We start from the raw sequence: 19478 nt of genomic DNA on the forward strand, positions 1-19478 counted from the left end.
ATTTGAAATGAAGCTACTAAACGCCTTCTAGCGATTGACTAATCAGATGTTGTGGATATTAAATTTAATTGTACATCGATCCCGAGGCAAGAATATTTCTGTCTACATGTTAGGTATCAACCCATCTACGAAGCTGGGGGGTAACCACAAGTTGATTTGAACATAAGCTGTTGTTAAGTTCCGTTACCAGATTTTCATTAACGCAGCGATTGAAAATTATCAACACAAGGTTCTTGTCTGTATTTTCTTTGCTTAGTTAGAAAAAGTGTTAAGAGAATCCAACAAGTTCCTCTTACAAGAATGATGATGAAGACAGAAAATTATCTTATAAACCATATTAGACTGGAATCAAATTGCTTGCGTTAGTGTTATGTACCATGTAGTTCATTAATTCGTATAATTTTTCTTAGTGTATGTAAAATTAGGAATAATGAACTTAATTCTTTTTTTTTTCATTTGTTTTTTTTTTTCGAATCCAATGTATAACTGATATCACCAGTTATAATGACAGCAAGTTTCTTACCTAACTGTCTCGTTTTATCTTCCTCTCACGCAAATTGACATTGATAAGCCACTGTGCTATTTTTCCATACATTGCTAGGAAAATGATGAATTTATCGGATTTTTTCTTATCATTTTCACAACCGTACTCTAAGTCAAATAAGCATATATATTATGCAAAGAGACCAAAAAGTGCGAAAACAGTGAAATTAGTCTGGAGGAAATCTGATCTAGACTTCACACTTAGAAAGTGACGACCGTTTTTTTTCCTTGGATATTTAAGTAAGAGAAAATCGATGTTAAAGCATCCGACTCTAAAAATGAAGATTAAGCAGGGAAACGGTTAATACCATTTTGAAAGAAAAATAAATTTGGAACAGAACCAGTTATCAAGATGTTATAGATAGTGAAACTACGGAAACAAACTGTTCGTTCTTACAATCGCCGAGAGAAGTACACGTTTCAAGTGAATTAAGGTCAATTGATTTTGTTGATAATAATTTTAATTATGGTAACAAATTAAGAAAGAAAACACTTAATGTATCTAAATACGTAACCATCGAACGCAAGACAGGATCATAAAAAAACCTAACCCTCGAGAAAAAAGTGGAAATGACATTGACGTTGCATAATGCAGGTTTAACGTTTCCTTGATGTTGGGACAGGGTTAAGATAATTAGTATACGGCGCTAATTCATTTACTTTACAAGGGCTTTAATGGCTCTCGCATATCCTAATTCGTCAGATTTACTCGTGTCGTCGGATTAGGGACATGAAAAGGGTTTTGTTTTTCTTTCCAAATCCAGGAATTAGCCATCGGATCTACACTAACTTATTAAAAAGGGAAACACAACAAAAGTGAAAGTCTACCTGTGTCATGATTCGGTCAGAACCGTCCCCTTCTTCATCTCGGAAAATGATATCCGGGTTGTCATTTGTAACCAGCTTTTTGAATTTGGGGTCGTCCCTTGTAATGCGTCCCTCCGCCAAGCCGCTGGCTCCAAGAGTATTTTCCGAGACGTTGGGCACATGTTGTTTATACACTAGAGGAGTCCTATTTCCGGTCCTGTGCCTCCTCCCCGACCCCCTAGGGGAGGCGCACTGCAAGGAGGGTCCGGTAAGAATCAGAAACGCAAACACTGCTGTTTGTAGCGCGGAGAGTACCGCGGTAGAGCGCATACCTATATCCCCTGGTCTACGTTCGATGATGGTTGCCTGTAACGTCACTTTCACGCTGAACACCGTGCTAACTCTCGCACCTGTTTATAAGCCTTCGTGGATTTCTCTGGATTTTCTCTGTAATACATTTTGCTGTTAATTTAAAATCATGATTCAATTTTTGAAAACTTCCTAGGTTTAATGAGTTTTTTTCTCTTGTCCCCCACAATTTTTTTTTCTCTCATTCGTACAAGAGTTGTTCCTTTTTATTCATTCATTCTTCACATAATATACTATAACAGTACCACACTAATCATAAAGCACTGGTGGCGCAGTTCAATATATCTATATTAATATCCTTAAGTCTCCGTCACTGTCCGTAATAATCCAGTAGACGGATTCTGATTGGTTATGGGTGTGTACATGCCCTGCTCCTTGTATTTTTTCCCCTCGTTCACTAGTGATTACATCCTTTTTAACTGTTTAACAAGCCACTAGTAGAGTGAATCAGATAATTTGAACCAATAGAAATCTACCCAGTCCATAAGTTCACAGCCCACTTTAAAAGACCGTACATCTGTCAATCAGTTACATCTTCGTGCTTTATCTGATAAAAATCCTTCTTGTTTAAAATCATTAAATCCACCTTCTCTGGGCCTTTCACTTCATAATTTTCTGCGACACTCAAATATTGAGTTCTAACCGCTTTGAAGTTCACTAAATTATATTTTTTCAGCATTTACATCTGTAGAATTATTTTTGGTGAAGGTTTTCCATTTTTTCCCAAATAAAGAATTCCTGAAAATACAATTAAAATCCACATTTTACAAATGTTGTATCATATTTAAAGTATAAAGCAAAAAAAGAATAATAATTTAATGTACCGAACTAGCAATCCGATTACAAGCTTAAAAATTTATTCGAAATTTAATTCAATTTACCGACTGGCTATAGGCTTTGTGACAGTTCATTGAAATGATTGACATCTATAAATGTAGAAAGAGTTAATATAAAAAGGAATTAGATTTCTGCACCATGGATCCTTATTTAAGAAATTCCCTCTCCTTTCGAAGCCAAGCTCCATAAATGATAAAATAATAATTACATTAGATGTTATAATCTGAAGGAATTTCTGGTACAAATTTAGACCTATACAGTGGATTATCAAAGTCACAAAGAAAATGATCACACGTTTTACGGGACGATCTTCGTTTTCCCACACACCTCAAAAATCACATATCTTTCTAAACACACATTTTATGACGATACCAAATACTTCTTTTTATAGAGAAAAATCTATATTGAAGAATGGCAACAGCTCATTATAAAACTATAAATGTCTGAGTACCATTCCTGATAGCCATTTCTATCGCTATTCTCTCTGCACTTATCACTTCACATGGTAATCTCACAGTTCCTGCAAAATTGGCCTCCAAAAATATAACCAACCAAATTAAAATGTCGTTAAAACTGTACCCCGCAGCAGATATCCAAACTTCAAATGATTTGATATCTTAACTAATTCTTCGGAGAATTATTTTTTCTTACAATACTTCAAACGGCTGAAAGTCGCGATTTCTTTTATTTTTATCTCGCTTTCACTTTTTTTCAATGTGGGTATCACGACGCAATGGTAGTGATATGTATTTGTACTTATTACTGCATCGTCCGACGGTTTATGGGGTCCATGTGTTATGAGATCGAGCAGGGCCTGAGAAGAAATGCGATTTAAAGAAACCTCTCGGCATGACGTAGCTGCCCATAGATTTCTGGTCGCAAAAAGGAGTGTAAACAAATTGGTCACTTAATAACAGTTAAATAAATATTGTAAAACTGGGAATATCAATTCAGATTTCTTTAAATACAAACCTGGGCAATGAATTTTAATTTTCAAATATTTGTTCATTTCCAAAAATTAGGCTCGCTGACCATAAATTCTTTTTACATACACCTATTTGAAAAAGAATTTGATTTTCAAATACTTCAAACAAAATTTTCTCCTGATCAAAAGTTAGCTATACAAACCATGTTCTTGTGTTATTGTACGGTTTAATTACCAGCAGGGCAGTGCAATACACTTTCATTCTTTGAAAGGCATCTGCGGTGGGATCGTTCACAAAATACAGATGTGTGATAATTAAAACTGCCAAATATGGCCAACCCAGAAAAAATCTCAATAGTGAAATGGACGTCTTGCTTTCAATGTGGAACGAAACGACCGTCTCAAATAACCCCCTCAAATGCTTAACACATGTATAACTGAACTATAAACTTTCAATGTTAAAATGGTCCATTCTCTTCAGTAAAAATGCGTAGATGCTCAAACTAATTTTGACTTCTATTAGTGAAATCTAGCCTTTAGAACAATGCCAATTTTACAATCCATATTAGGAACTCCATTGTAATCAATTTATTTTTAAACATGTCTGGCAAATAGCGTTAAAAAATTCTCCTGCAGGTTTCTTTTTTGACTAATGCAACGCACATTCTACCAAAATATGCTTTTCAGTAAACAATTTTGCCATATCTATCTCCTACTAGATCGCACATTAAGCGACCAATAGGCATTTGTATTTATTTTCAATAGCACATAAATAATCCCTTATTCCGCCATTTCACTAACTTCCGGTTCTATTACGTAATGCTGTCCCTTTGTCGCCAGTCGTTCTTAATGAAGTTATTGATTAAGTATTCAAACTTTATATTTATTATATTTCAATCTCACATATAACGCCATTAAACTTTTATTGATTCGGCCTCTTTATTTTTAGTTTTTAATTCAATGACAAACTTAAGCATCACCAGTGTGCTTCTTCCATCAAGTTTTTTTTTATTACTGTCGAGCGAAAAACATCACCATTTCCTTCATTGTTATCCAATTAGTATGTGTTCTTTTATGACCTCATTTGAAGAAATATTTTCTTTCATTCACATAAGAGAAACTTTTTTTATATATACTGAGTAGCATAGAAATTCATAGCTCTTTAACTTTAAGATCGAGATAAAATAACGATTTAAGTAAAAAGTGATCATCATAACCAACTCAATATACAGTGGAGTAAATAGCATCCTCCCGTACGCTGAGATGTTCACATCATCAACATCATAAAATAATCATCATTATCATCATCATTTAGAGAGAGAGAGAGAGAGAGAGAGAGAGAGGGTCATTGACCCTCTGAAAGGCGAGACAACTCTAACCAGGAAAAATGACTATATTCTTATATTCTTTGGTAACAGTAAATTAGATAAGGTGTCAACTTCAAAGGGATACTGGCTTGGTAGTGAGTGGCCAGAGCATCAGGAATCGACTGTACAGATTTCATTTACACGCTCGACGTCCTCATGCCATTCCCTGTTTGAGGGATCGCCACATTAGGGCCCGACTCCAATGGCGTCGTCACCATCAACGCTTGGATAAATGGCTATGGAACCATGTAATGTACGTTCTCATATGAGTCAAGATTTATCGTGGACTTCCTTGACAGAAGCAGGAGGGTTTGGCTCCGAAGTAACGAACATTTCCACGACATTAACGTTAAAGACATGATCGGTATGGGGTGGAATCTGTATTAGTGTGGGGTGGCATCACTGTTGCCGGTAGAACAGACATGTTGTTGCTGAGCGTGTCACAGGGCAGTACAAACGGGACAACATCTTGGCATTCCATGTTGTGCCGTTGGCACGTTGCTAAGGCCGCCGTTTAATTTTCAAGATGGCAAATGTCATAGCCCAGAATAGTTACAGATTACCCCCAACAGCAGAATATCACCACATAATCATGGCTCGCACTCAGTCCGGGCCTTTCCCCCATCGATCATGTCTGGGACATGCTTGGATAGCGGCTACGCCAACGTCATAAACTTCCCAGTGGCGGATCCAGGAATTTCATAACGAGGGTAGAAGGTAGAGGGATCTGGTAGATGTACCCAAGCCGTAAGGCAAGGTCCTTTTTTGGTGGTCCGGCTGACAAGCTGACAAGTTCGTACAAATAAGAGATGTTTTCCCTTGATTTAAGGATAATGAACATATAATTTTACATACAAAAATTTCAAAAGGGTGGGGGCGCACGCCCTGCCGGCTCTGGATCCGCCTTTGCTTCCTGCCAATGTCCAAGAAAATGCTGCAGCAATGCAACAGGAATGGTATAACCTTCCCCAAAATGACCTAAGACGTCTCATTAGTAGTATGCCACGCCGAATCGGAGCTTGTCTGGCTAATCGAGGGGGTTTTACTTGCTATTGACTTCGTTTCCCAATGGTGGTAAATTTGCTGTTTGACCTTGTGTTAGTGTCGACCCTAATTCTGGAGAATCTGTCCTTTTCTGAATGTACATGTACACAGGGTTTCGAATAAATTGACAATTGTTTCCTTCATGGTTTTGTGCTATTTGTTTCCTTGCTGAGTGACGTTTTTCATCTGTACTAATTTCTAGGCCTGTTACACAATGAAGTGATTTTTTCACGTTTTTCCCGATCATGACAATGAATGCACAAAGGATGTTACCGGTGTGTAGGAGATGCGTACTCCTTCATGGCACCTGGTCCATGCCACCCCTGATGTTTTAGTGGCCGTATTTTCTCTCCACTTGAATTTTATTGTTTGAATGAACCAAAGAGCTTGAATACTGTTTTTCTTCTCATATATCATGTAAATTTTACTTTATAGAATATAAACAGTTCAAAATATTTTTTTAAAAACAAATGCCATCACATGTTTGCTTTTTTATGACTACTTCCCCATTGGATTTTTTTGAGGTCCGTGTTTGCTCTGTTTCACATTTGTATTAATTTTTCCAAGTGGTTTTTGAGCTTCATAACTGTTTGTTACCTTTATATTTCATGCACTCTGCAAGAACTAAAAGTTTATCGCCTTTACGTTTAGTCTGCCCCTAAGACCTAAAATTTCGGACGAAGGCGTAAAAATACAGGTCTCGTGTCGCAGTAGTTGCTGGCACAAAAAAAATCCCTCAATGCTCATTTGCTCTAAATGCCGAGCATAGGTTTAAATTTGCAGCCCCATTTTCGAGAGGGACGTTAAACAACAAACAAACAAACCAAACATCTGTTCCTACTTCGATCACATGTAGAGAATAAAAATTATACATTAAAGGAATTAATTTTTTTAAATTCAAACATCGAAAAATGGAAGCATACAAAATGGGTTCCGAATTGGATCCTTAGTATGCTATGCTTCCTCTGGAAACTGAAACCCGTTCCTTTCAGATGAATAAACTCTCTGTAAACCTTTGCCATGTCCACTCGCCGCTTTGTTCCCCAACAGGTGAGGGAGATGGTTGAATGCAGTCCACAAACCCTGCCCCCTTCAGATGTCTACATCAAATGATGTACTCCTCAGACTTGTAGAAAAAGTTATATAGTTTGTCTTTCTGCTGTATGACTAATGCTCATAAGTCACGAACCTATCACCATACGCCTGAACGTTAACCTGACCAGATATGTTGTCTAAATCGGAGCAGACTTTAATTTCCTACTGAGACTAGTTAATTACTAATACATCACTGAACGTGATGTACTACAATGAGATCGAACAATTATTGGCAATGATCCTCAGTATAATGCTGATTTGGATAACTTGGTTTAAATATTCTGACTTGCCTTTTCTGTCACATTTTCAGTATTCCTTCGATTGGGATTTCAATATGCATTTTCTACCTCATGTTGCTACAAATCTTTCAGAAATGGAAAATAAAAATTTCTTATCGTTCGAGCCCTCAATGAAGCAGAAGTTTTAAAGCAAAATAATTTGAAATTTGTATGAATATTTGATGAGGGAAAAAAGTTTTCTGCATGCATAAATTATACATGTACAACTTGCAATTCTAATGTTAATATACACATATATCTATATTTCAATGCAATTAGGATTGCACGTCAAATACTGATAGAAAAACTATTCCGTCAACGGTAAATTGTACAAAACTTTATCTATTCAATAATTTTATGATTATGAGATGTTGCTCGCATATTCTTTGACAAAGCCCTTAATATGGTTGTGCACCTTAATATATCCTGTGTACGTTCAAGTAAAATAAAATTCCTATATTTTTGTCGATAATTTAATTAAGATTCACTAAAATATGATAAATAAATTAAAAAAAATTAATATATGTCTTATATAAAACTCGCTGCGCACGATTTTAGCGGTCACATCAAAAATCAATTTACATTATCATAAAATATGGAGATAAGAAGAGCATTCAAGCTCAAAGGTCCATTCGAACATAACAATTTGGATGTAGAGCAAACATGGACCTCTAAAACATCAGAGGTGGGATCAGGTACCATAGAGGAGTAATCAAGCATCTATTATTAGTATAACGCTGGCTGGTTGCATACCAGTGTTCAGTAGTGGTTGCAACCTACATTTGTTATTGAAATGCACTTTCAAACACAATTGAAATAATTATTTTAATAGTGGTCGTATTTCAATAGTGGTTGCAATCAATGTTTATTATTGAAATGCACTCCCAACCACTATTGAAATAATTATTTCAATAGTGGTCGTAATTTCAATAGTTGTTGCAACATACCAGCATACCATACTTTATACAAAGTTAAATGTATTACGAGCTTTTGGTTTATTTTACATTAATTCAATTAATTAAGGACAACTCGCTAGAAGTTACCCTTTTAGACACTTTAAAAAAAAAACTTTTTGCACATTTTCTTTCCTTATAAGCACTGGGAAAGAAATACGTAAAATGCAAAAGGCTTGAAAGAGTGTATTGCATTGATAATTGGCCTTTGTTTGTAAAGCCTCTTTCCAAACAGATATGCACCTTGTCAAGAAACCTGTATATCCTTGTCACAGTCAGGTACAAAATCCCCAATTATCATCGGGTCATTGTTCCAGTAAGTCAGGATATTGAAGGCAAATGCGCTCATGGAGGACTAAAGTGATACAAAACAATATCATGGCCCGACTTGACCTGTCCCAAGTTGACAAATACTGACAGTCAACAAAGACCCCTATCCGGATTTAATGATAGATAATCGCCGCTTTAGAGACGCTATAGTGTATCCGGTATCATCTCCAAACTCACGTGACAACCATATTCATTAAACATTTCGTTTTAAACAAGCAGAGTTCTACGTTCACACAATATAGACACTAAGGTTCATAAAATTTGCAGTTGTTTCCCTTTAAGGCAGGACATGTACCTCAAGCAACGATATAGTAAGTTCACATTATGTCAACGTTTTTTTTTCGCTATTTACGAAGACATAAATTTAGTATAGAGATATATATCGAATATTTGAATTCATGGAACTCATGATTACTTCTAGCTATTGCGGACTAGGAAAATATCATGTCGAATCATCAGTCACAGGAACTTTATATGTGCACCCTCCATATTATAAATAAAGAAAAAATCTTGAATGCAATTCAACCTAAATACATGTATGAATTTTTGAGTTTGAACTATGCTAAAAGCTGAATAATTGCTAATTACAAAATCAGAATAAAAGAAGACCTATCTGTATTTGAATGCTTTTTAAAATTACTCTTCAGGGTCATATGATGTCATTTTCTGTTGTCACTGGATTTTCACATTAAAAGGGGGTGTCTAGTCAGCTCACCTGCTGAATAGAACATTTATCTAAAATTTCCAGTATATATATAGTCATTCTCTTATACATTCGTACAACCGTAAAAATAAACATCCATGTAAAATATTCCACTCTTGGAGTGTGAATTACCGGCTAAGATCTGTGACGTAGTGCGTTGGTGTTTTGTAAGGTTGCCTTGCTCGTCGGAAAGTCTGATTCTATATGTTTCCTAATGGCGAAGTTAATAGCAGTCGGTGACAAGCCATCTCCGGTTTGTAACGGAGCAACGTTTTTGGTCTCTTTGATAATAATTCATTTTCGGATGAAGGGTTTATGAATTGAGATGCGACTATTTCGCTCGAGGTGCAACAATCAACGAGATAATAAACAAATGACATTTTGGAATATCGTTTCAATTTAGAAAACATGTAATTACAACAACGGTAAGTTTTATGTTCATGGCGATGGTTTTGATTCCAAGTTTACACACATAGCATCGGTATCAACAAGGTGGAGAAAAAATGGGTTCTTATTATACTTATTAGCAGAGGACCAAGCTCAAAATATTCCTTTAAATGATAGAATGGAACCTTTCATACGATTGTTAACCGTAACTTTACGTCAATGAATCAATAAAAAAAATCTCACTAGAAATCAAACTTAAAATAATTAACTACAACTGTGTGGTGAATGAGTGAAGATGTGCTAACAGTCAAATTATAGAAATTGAGAGAGAGAGAGAGAGAGAAAAAAAAGAAATGCTATACACTGTGTACCCTGCATTAACTTCGTATTATAAAATTTAAAAGATATATACGCTGTAATTTGCTTCAGTTAAAATTGAAGAGAGAAATTTATTGATTTTGATAACTAAATCATGTAATGAAATTACTATAAATGATATACAATTTAAATCAAGAGCAAAATAAACGCATCATTATTTATTTGTTTTTCTAGGAAATTATTGCCTCTCTTTGAATTAATGTATCACGTGACCCCTACTTGATTTATAAACAAAAAATGGCATTGAAAAAAATGCAGTCTACATTTAACTTAATGAAAGGTTGTATTTGCTGACAAGGTCATTGTATCGACCATAAAACTTGCGAAATGATGACTTCAAGGAGACTTTTGATATTGTTTTATCAATTTGTTTGTCAAAGGATCGCTTCGTTTAAGAAACTGTTCATATGTAGAGCATGCTATTGTGTATCGAACCGTCTGAGAGAAATAAATCCCACTGTCAGGTGATTACGAATTATTCGTACATATATATAAGTAAGGAAGACTGACGATTAATGAGCTGAAGTCATCACTTTTATCATAAAACTTTGTGAGGTGACCATTAAAGCCTTGTTCTAGAAAAATACTGCGTTACATCCAAATATGAAAAAAAGAAACAGACGTGTAAGACTTTGTGGTATCTTTTATTTCAAGCTTACTGGGAAATATCGAGTCGGCATATGAATGGGAAAAAACTATTAGATGGTTAATTAATATGTCGACGATATATCCAAACGTCGAAGTATTTTCTTCTCCAGTTGAAGTTTTTGAATAAATTCTGCTTCAAATAAATACAAAAAAAAAAAAAAAAAAAAACAATTCCAATTTATTTCAATTTTCCAATTTATTTGAATTAATAAGCTTTCAAAAGAATGTGCTATTATTGCTTACATAGAAGTCCATTGGTACCCACGTGAATCCCAAAACATGTTTTAAGACACGGTCTCCAAAACTACATAGATATTGTCAACCAAAAGCTCAAACATATTTTTAATATCAACTTTAGAGTATTAGTACTTTTGTGTACAATCAGAATATTTTTCAAACCAATTGTTAGGCCTTTGTTTCTACAGCAAAAACTACGAAATGTTCCGCCTACCTGATATACAAGGAGGTGTGACAAACAGGGAACACTTAATCATCCTTTCGCACCTGAGACCTCATTTGTAAGTTTCGGGGGTCCTCGATTTTATCCTGTTCACAGAATTGTAAATTTTGTAGGTTTGTATTGGTTTTTGAAATCAATAACTGTTCATTATGTTCGTTTTTTCATTGACTTCCTTTTCTTTTACCTTCTAGGGGTTCTTCTATTTCATTTGTTTATGTAATTGTTTCATGAAGAATAAAACAACTTTGAGATATGTTGCAAGAAATTAAAAAAAGTTCAACTGGTATACATTAATAAATTAAATTCTACTTAATTTTCCCTAATTACTACAGAACTTTTACAAAACAAGGATCTATTCATAGCATAAATGCATGTCCAAATTTGTTAAAATACACGAATTCTCATCAACCTAGCCCTACAGCTGGAGTGAAAAAACGTATATTAATTTTATTGAATAATAGGGATATCATATAATCTTTTCATTGAGTGTTTTGAGTTTGGACTACTGTATACCTTAGTAGTTATCATAATCATTTTACACTAAATTTCTGACTTAACTTACTCAAATAAGAACATAACAGAAGCAAGAAATAATAACATTTTAAAGAGTTAGCAGTTTTCAATAAATGTACATCAGATAATTATAATTATAGCCAGTTTGCCATTTCGTGTCATTGAATATCGATAAAAAATTAGACATGTTTTGATTCCATTCATCTGAATACAAACATTGCAATTTGTGTAATATATGATATTGATAAGTTTCTCTGTTCAGCAACATGTTGAATATGGCCATGATACTCAAATTGGAATTCCTTTTTGCAGAACTTCTTTGTTTTTATGTGCATGTTTGTTCTCCCATCTTTTGCCAATTCTTGTAGTCATATTTGTACAATGTATTTTTTCATCATGTACATGTATATTAATATTCTTATAAGGGATTTCTTCAAATATGGTCATGTGTAATTTTTGTATATACGGGCTCGTATTTCGCTGATTTGGTTGTCATTCTAATAAATTCCCATTAACGACAAATAGTTTTTTGTTGTTATATATGAGAAAAAAGAGAGCAGAGTCGACTCATGATTGATGAAAATGAATTATATTGAGAAAAGTGGAAGACGGTGGTATAAATCTAAATTATGTTTTCATTTTGCAATTCTTTCTTGTATGGAGAGGTATTTTTCGTTTAATTTTACTCAAAATCCACTCAGATTTAATAAACATTTCACCTCTTGCACGAAACTCAAGAGATATATCTCTGTAAAGGACAATTTTGTATCTATAAGATCTATAAGATAAATTTTCCGAAAAGTATTTTTTAGACATTTAAAAAATCTTTATAAAAAGAGAATTTAAAAAGTATATTTCTTATATTTTCATATAAAACACCCAAAATGTGTTACAGGCAATAGGTTTTTAAATATTTCAGCTTTAACACTTTAAGAAAAATCCTCCCATTTAAAGACATTTTTGTTTTGGAAAATCTCAGATGTAAAAGATGAATATATCAATCATCAATCTCATAAATAAAGTAAACAAAACAAATCATGAATAGGACAGACACACCAAGCTCAAGAATCACGAAACAAACTTAAACAAAAGTCACATTTTCAATAGCCTATTAATTGATTATTGAAATAATCTCAAAATTTGTACATAACACTTTTAGGAATCAATATTGAAATATATTTAATTTTGATCTACTTGACCTTACAAAAGTGAAATGTTATGTAAAGATTTTTACTTAAGCTTACGATTGTTTCATGATTACGGAGTTAGAGGTTTAAATTCATGTAACATCAACTTTGTTATCAGAAGCTTCTATAAGTTTACTTATTGATCAATCAGAGCATGTTGTTGACTATATGCAGGTAAGGTTGAAAATTGATAGTTACACTGTAAATAGAAAAAGCTGACACTGAAAAAATTTAAGTCGGTTGCTTGTCATACAGTTAAGCTTAATGGCTATATCGTATTCTGTAGTCGGTAAAACATCCAAATGTAAAAAAGATGTTGCGGGCCCTGTAGCGTCTTCTATTTCAAAAACATTGAAATATATCGAGTCGACAAAAATGAAACTTACATGTATATTATTTTTAATTAATAAAATATAGCAGATAGATTTAAGTTGTATAAGGTTTTGAATTAACTTCAAAGGTATGTAAAAACTGACAGATCGGATAATAAAGAAGCACAATCAGTACCCATTAAAAAAGAAGCACAATCAGTACCCATTAAAAAAGAAGCACAATCAGTACCCATTAAAAAAGAAGCACAATCAGTACCCATTAAAAAAGAAGCACAATCAGTACCCATTAAAAAGGAGCATAATCAGTACCCATTAAAATCCCAACAACTCGATTGTTTGATGACCTGGTATTCAAGGACAGCAAAGATTGTGTCAATATGGAACCGTTTTTAACAACAAATTCAGCGTATTTGTATATATGATCAGAAATAATTTTGACAAAGTAATTTTGTAGATGATCAGTCAGAGATATAAAAAATTATCACTGGAAAGTAGTTGTCTAGGTAGTGAAAAATTTGCTCTTTTATTTATTGTGAGGAATGTTTGAATAAAGTGAAAAAATCGTATGTTTTGATTATATTGGTGTTTGATGATACATGTATTGGTGTTTTCATATTTTATATTTCCAAATGTTCTTTGGAGTTTTTTAGGAGCTGCACACTCTTTCATAAAAATCTATTTCACAAAGTATTAGTTTACTCTTATTGTAGTAACTGCATAATGTGAATATATTTATTCAGACATGATGGGAGGAAAAAGACATGAAATAAACAGCAATTAGGTAGGGTCTTTTTTCTTGCTATTTTGGTCATTAATCACTTCACAGATGAGAATACATTAGTCGCCTATAGCTAAAGTTTAGAAAGAATTAGATAATATACACCGAATCACTTTACGTTATCGCGATATTATATCCATTCCTCTGTCCGATTTGAAAAATATCATAGACTTGACGGCATTTCTGAATTGGAACGCACGGTAAACTAATGAGAAGTATGTATTTGTTTGTATGCAGTGTTTTGTTCTCCGAGATATACTTGTTCACCCAAACCTTACTTTCCGCGAAACAATTCGTAGGCTGCACGGCATTACAAACAAATAAAATCATCAAGACTTCAATAGTCCTTATCGTTTTATAAGTCTAATCCAAACATTTCATAAAGTTCGCATTGTCGGACTCCTGCTAAGCGTTTGAATTAATTGAAATCTTAGTGATATGAGCGTTTGTTGTAATAAAAAGGTTAATAAAATGATGGCCTTTTTTCTGCCGACAATATCTCCCCACCTACGCTTACCAGAGGTCCATTAATCTCATCATTATTAACCTATTTTCAGTTTACCTGTTTGAAAAATAACTAAGGTATTTGCAAATAAAAAAAGTGGCCGATTTACAGAAGATACCCTCTTTTTTGAAAACAATGATTGTTTTAAATCTCAATTTTCAAATCCCTAAATATATTTTAAACTCTTTAAGCCCAGTTCAGGTTTGCCTTTTTTCATGCAGAGAGCAAAGTTTACATAAAACATTGTCGATTTCATTAAAAAGTTATTATTTTTAATTAGAAAAAGGACTTTTTCTAAGTACATTGGGGGGGGGGGGGAGTACTGAGTTTAAATAAAATTGCAAACTTTATACTGATTTACACAAAGTTTGAGAGTGCGTGTGAACGCATCGAAAAAAATACATTTACACACAAAAATAAAATGCATACATGTAAAATTTACACCTGTAAGTAAATGAGCGCATGAGAACGGGGCTTATATTCATAAGGTTATGAGCATTAGAACGGCACAAACTAGCACAAATGAACAAAATGTATCTCGTTTAGAAAGAGCAAAAGAAAACTGTTCTGACTTTGAGATACTCATATACCAACGACGTAAAGTACTTACTTTCCATTCATATTTCGACTCGATTTATCGAAGTGAACTTGAAAGTTAAGAGCCTCGGCCACAGAGTTTGACATCTCTGTTTCATATTTGGATATTTTACTCGAGAAAGACGTTTATGGTAACCTAGCAACAAAACTTTATGATAAGCGTTTTGTCTTCAACATATGTAGCGGGTTTATTATCTGCTTGGAGTTTATATCCCGTAGAGCATGCTCTTTCTACGAACAATTTCTTAAACGAAGCAAGCCTTTGTCAAACAAGGTGATGGAACAAGATATCAAGAATCTTTAGAGTCAACAAGTTCTATAGTTAATACAAAGACTTTCCAGAAAATATAATCATAAAGTGGAGTACGGAGTTATGATTTTCAATTTTTCATACTACTCGTTTAACACTAAATTGTCTACGAATCATTGCGTTTACTCGATCATGACGTGGAGTATATGATGGATACGATCGGTCGACAGTGGATACTTACACCTTCATAGCACCTGGTCCCAACTCTGCTGTTTATGAAGTAATAGTTCTTTTGGTAAAAAACTATTTGTGAAAGAAGTTCAGTGTTTTACGTTACATTTGATTCATTTTTCACATCGTCGTTCATCCAAATAGTTTTTTTCTATAAAGAGTTGACCTACATGCAAAAAAACAAAAAAACAAAAAAAAACAACAACAACAACAACAACAAATATAAAAAAAACAAGCAAACAAAAACCAACAACAACAAAAACAATGGATAATACTTTCATTATCATTAGCGACCAAATACATAATTTACTATTTCTTTAGTATTTCATCTCGATGATTTCAGAATAATTACTTTAAAAAACAAAACAAACCATTTTCATGTCTTTTTTCTTTGGTTAGTGTATATGTGGCAAGACAAAGACAATGTCTGAATTATTTCCTGAGATGGAATCATTTACCCATCTAGAAAGAAGTTAACTGTTTTGTCTGGCTACAAGTAAGCACATATTAACATTAAAGACAAGCTTTAGTTTCTGGGATCTTGTCAAGGATTACAAAAGGCCATCTATGTAACCGCTTTATCACCCACTAAACCTCTCAGTGCTGTAGATAATGACTGGCATTAGGACTTATTCTATAATCAAAAAATATTGTCATTTAAGATTATGTAATAATATGTCGCTTTAAACATACAGATATGAACAATCCTATTTTAACCCAAAAATTTTGTTACTATGGAAAATAAACCATGAGTACCATCGACACTTCCTTTGGCAAAGTAAACAATTTTACATAATATAAAGGTCACAATACTGGACCCCTGGTAAGGACAATTTAGGGCATTTTGTTGAAAATATTCACTTGCTTTATGTACAAATTAATGTATTTACATTAAAAATATTGTATATGTTTATGCAACCTTACATTTTGGTATTATAAGATACAGAATCAAGTGCTTATTAAAAGAATTTCCTTTGGAACTACTTTTTCTCGCGAATTGTTTTTTTTTTCTTCTCATTTTATGTTTTTTTTAAAGATCGACCTAAATTAACAAACTTGTCTTCATAGCTATTTTTCAGGCATCAGAGAAACATTGAAGACTTGAATCTTATTCATGGAATATTCGTATGAAAATAAGCCATTCAATGTTTCATTAAAAATACAAGCATACAAGCCTTACGTCTATATTTTCAAAACATCTTTTAAAATGATTTTATTTTTTTAAATAAAAAAAAAAATTAATACATTCAATAGCTCTTAAAATTGAAAAAAAGAGTTCTAAGGCGTTTGCTTTAACAACATTAATTGGAAGATATTACAATAGTATTTGTATTCATGCTAAAAAATGAAATGACGTAGTTTCTCCACGGATTTATATTTAGTAGAAATATGTTGTATATGTCAAAGTTGTATTTACTAGTAAGTGTATAAAGATCACAATCCATATGATACATGTACTTCAAAGATTTGATCAAAAGCAATATTTTTCTTGAATGTACATGTATATACGTAGTTATAGAAAGAGAAATTTAACTATTATCTTTGTAATATCTTAAACAGTAGTAGTAGTGCAAAAAGATCAAGTGTTATTAATCTTCATTACAAAACAAAATATTAAAAATATTCTTCATGAAAAAATAATATGAGGATACTTCAAGCCAATAACCTCTTTATGCCTATGTATGGCAAAGTGAAGTTAAGACATTTTTAACATATTTGCATTGTACCATCTACTTCAAAAGAAAAACCGTTTTTTTTCTTTGTGGTACAAGATTAGAGAACTTAAGGCATGGGGCATATAACATCTCCATCAAAAGTACTTTTTCATGGCATCTTATCACCTTGGTGATGTAAACCATAGTATTCTAAACCAAAGAGTACACGGAAACTCCGGAATGTTTTTATCGTATATCAACTGGCGAAATTGCTATAACCACCGCCCAGACTATCTCTATTAAATTAATATCGTATCTGAACGTCGTAGAACAATAATAGTACTATTTAGCAGCAAAAGATCCGCAATGTTTACACTATAAAAGTACAAACCGAAATCTCGTCAGCACCAGAGGATACTGGTTCGGGATTGATCAAGAGTGCCCCCTAAAATAGGGTATATTTCTATAAGCACAATATGCATTATTCAGTTTCGTGACAGGGCTCTTATAGGTGTTGCACCAATACCTCGCCCTACTGGCAAAACTGGAGCGTAAACACGTTTGATTTACGTGGGTAATATAGCAAACTTCCTGTTACAAGAGAGATCGTGTACAAAGTGGATTATAGAAAACTATCAGCTATTTTAATAGATTTCTTACAAGTACGTTAAATATTGATCAAACAAAAATGCAATTAATCTTATAATTGGCACTTCTTAATAAAATAGAATATTTGCCATAAGGGATGATGCAGAACATAGAAGTAAAAAGTATGAAAACTAAGAAAAAAATCTTGCGATAAGCTTGATATTTTTCGAAATATTCCTTTAGGTAGGAATATATTAATTGACAAGATTTGTTTTGAAGCAGGATCCTAAATTACAAAGGTTCACATTTAAGAGATCTGGTAGAAAGGTAAATATATAATATACATGTACATAAAGCTTCCAATCATAATTTAATTCTTTTCTATTCATCTAAAATATATTAAGTAAATTTGTAAACTCTGAAATATTCATATAAAGAAGTACAGAATTTGTCATCTTATTTTATGTCATAAAAAATTCTTAAAGATTTTTTCACATTTTAATCATAACACAAAAAGTTTTATGTAAAACTTAGTTTATACAGTTTTGATTATTTAAAATATTATTTCCCATTTTAGGCATAATTCAAAAAGTTTAATGTAATTATTAATCAATTCTCAAACCGTTCTTAAGACAAGTTATATATATGTAGAATAATAAAATATGATTCGGTTTCACCAAATTTCATTATAAAAAATTGTAATAAACAGTTCCATTACCTTTGAGTTTTTCAATGATGTGCTTCCATCGTAGCAAAGAACTATATTGTTATAATGCAGAATACGAATGATTATATTTTGTATTTTTTCAAATCATTTTCTAATGAAATAATACACAACATTAGTAGTAAAACTTCAAACAAAAAAGGTCCATTTGAGTCATAAGAGCATGTGAAAGGTTGCATTGTGTCACATCTCAAAAAGAAAACCCTTTGTCTAACAAATTGGGCAAGCCTGGATTAGAATTATAAGATTTAAATAATACTGAAAGAGAACTGTGAAAAAATATTTCATCACTTCATTCATAAGAACGGAAACGGTGGTATGAATTTGCAGATTGTGAAGAAATCCAAGACATGTGGAGGTGTAAGTATAACAAAGGTTTACTTGACAATTTAAATATAGGTCATAATAACGTATTGTACTACTTCTGAACATTTTTTCTCTTTCGATAGATTTGATGGATTACAAGTCAATAGCTTAAATATCAGCTGGTACAGGGGAGGATGGACTTGCCTGAATTATGAATGAAAATTTTCCTACTCATTCACAAATTGCAATTTTTGAGGATGTTAAGAGAAATTAGTAAAGCGAGTAAAACCTACGCATCAATTACAACCACGAAGCTAACATGCTAACAGGAGTCAGATAATGAATAGAATGTCAACGAACTGTTTAATGATTAGCCTGACTTTTATAGCATTCATCTGTAGAGCAAATAAACTAATTATAATAGGAAAAAACAAGAGAATAAAATAAAAACAGATATGTGGGCTAGACTGTCCACTGGGACTTACTATCATCGAGTTAGACGTATTACTTTAATGAGGAGACTTTCCTTTTCGTATTATAAGAAATCTAATGATAGCTTATAGTCGTACATCCTTAGTTTGCTGGGATTTGTTTGAATTTTAAAAAAGGGACCTTGACCTTCCAAGACCTGGAAGACCTTGACCAAAACCTTAGTTTTAATTTATTTTACTGTTTTGTTGATGATTTT

General features: G+C 33.0%; 1 protein-coding gene across 2 annotated transcripts in view; it reads right to left on the minus strand.

Annotated features, from left to right (window-relative positions):
* LOC134253917 (sonic hedgehog protein-like) overlaps window positions 1-19478 on the minus strand; it is a 67841-nt gene that overhangs the window by 10070 nt on the left and 38293 nt on the right. For both annotated transcript variants that reach the window (XM_062736491.1, XM_062736492.1), the window contains one exon: window positions 1372-2457. In XM_062736491.1, coding sequence (XP_062592475.1) covers window positions 1372-1680 — 309 coding nt within the window. In that variant the 5' untranslated portion in view covers window positions 1681-2457. The remainder of the gene's footprint in view (window positions 1-1371; window positions 2458-19478) is intronic.

Source organism: Saccostrea cucullata, unplaced genomic scaffold (genome assembly GCF_032062105.1).
Source record: "Saccostrea cucullata isolate Sc308-1 unplaced genomic scaffold, CSIRO_AGI_Scuc_v1 ctg194, whole genome shotgun sequence".
Lineage (NCBI taxonomy): Eukaryota > Metazoa > Mollusca > Bivalvia > Ostreida > Ostreidae > Saccostrea > Saccostrea cuccullata.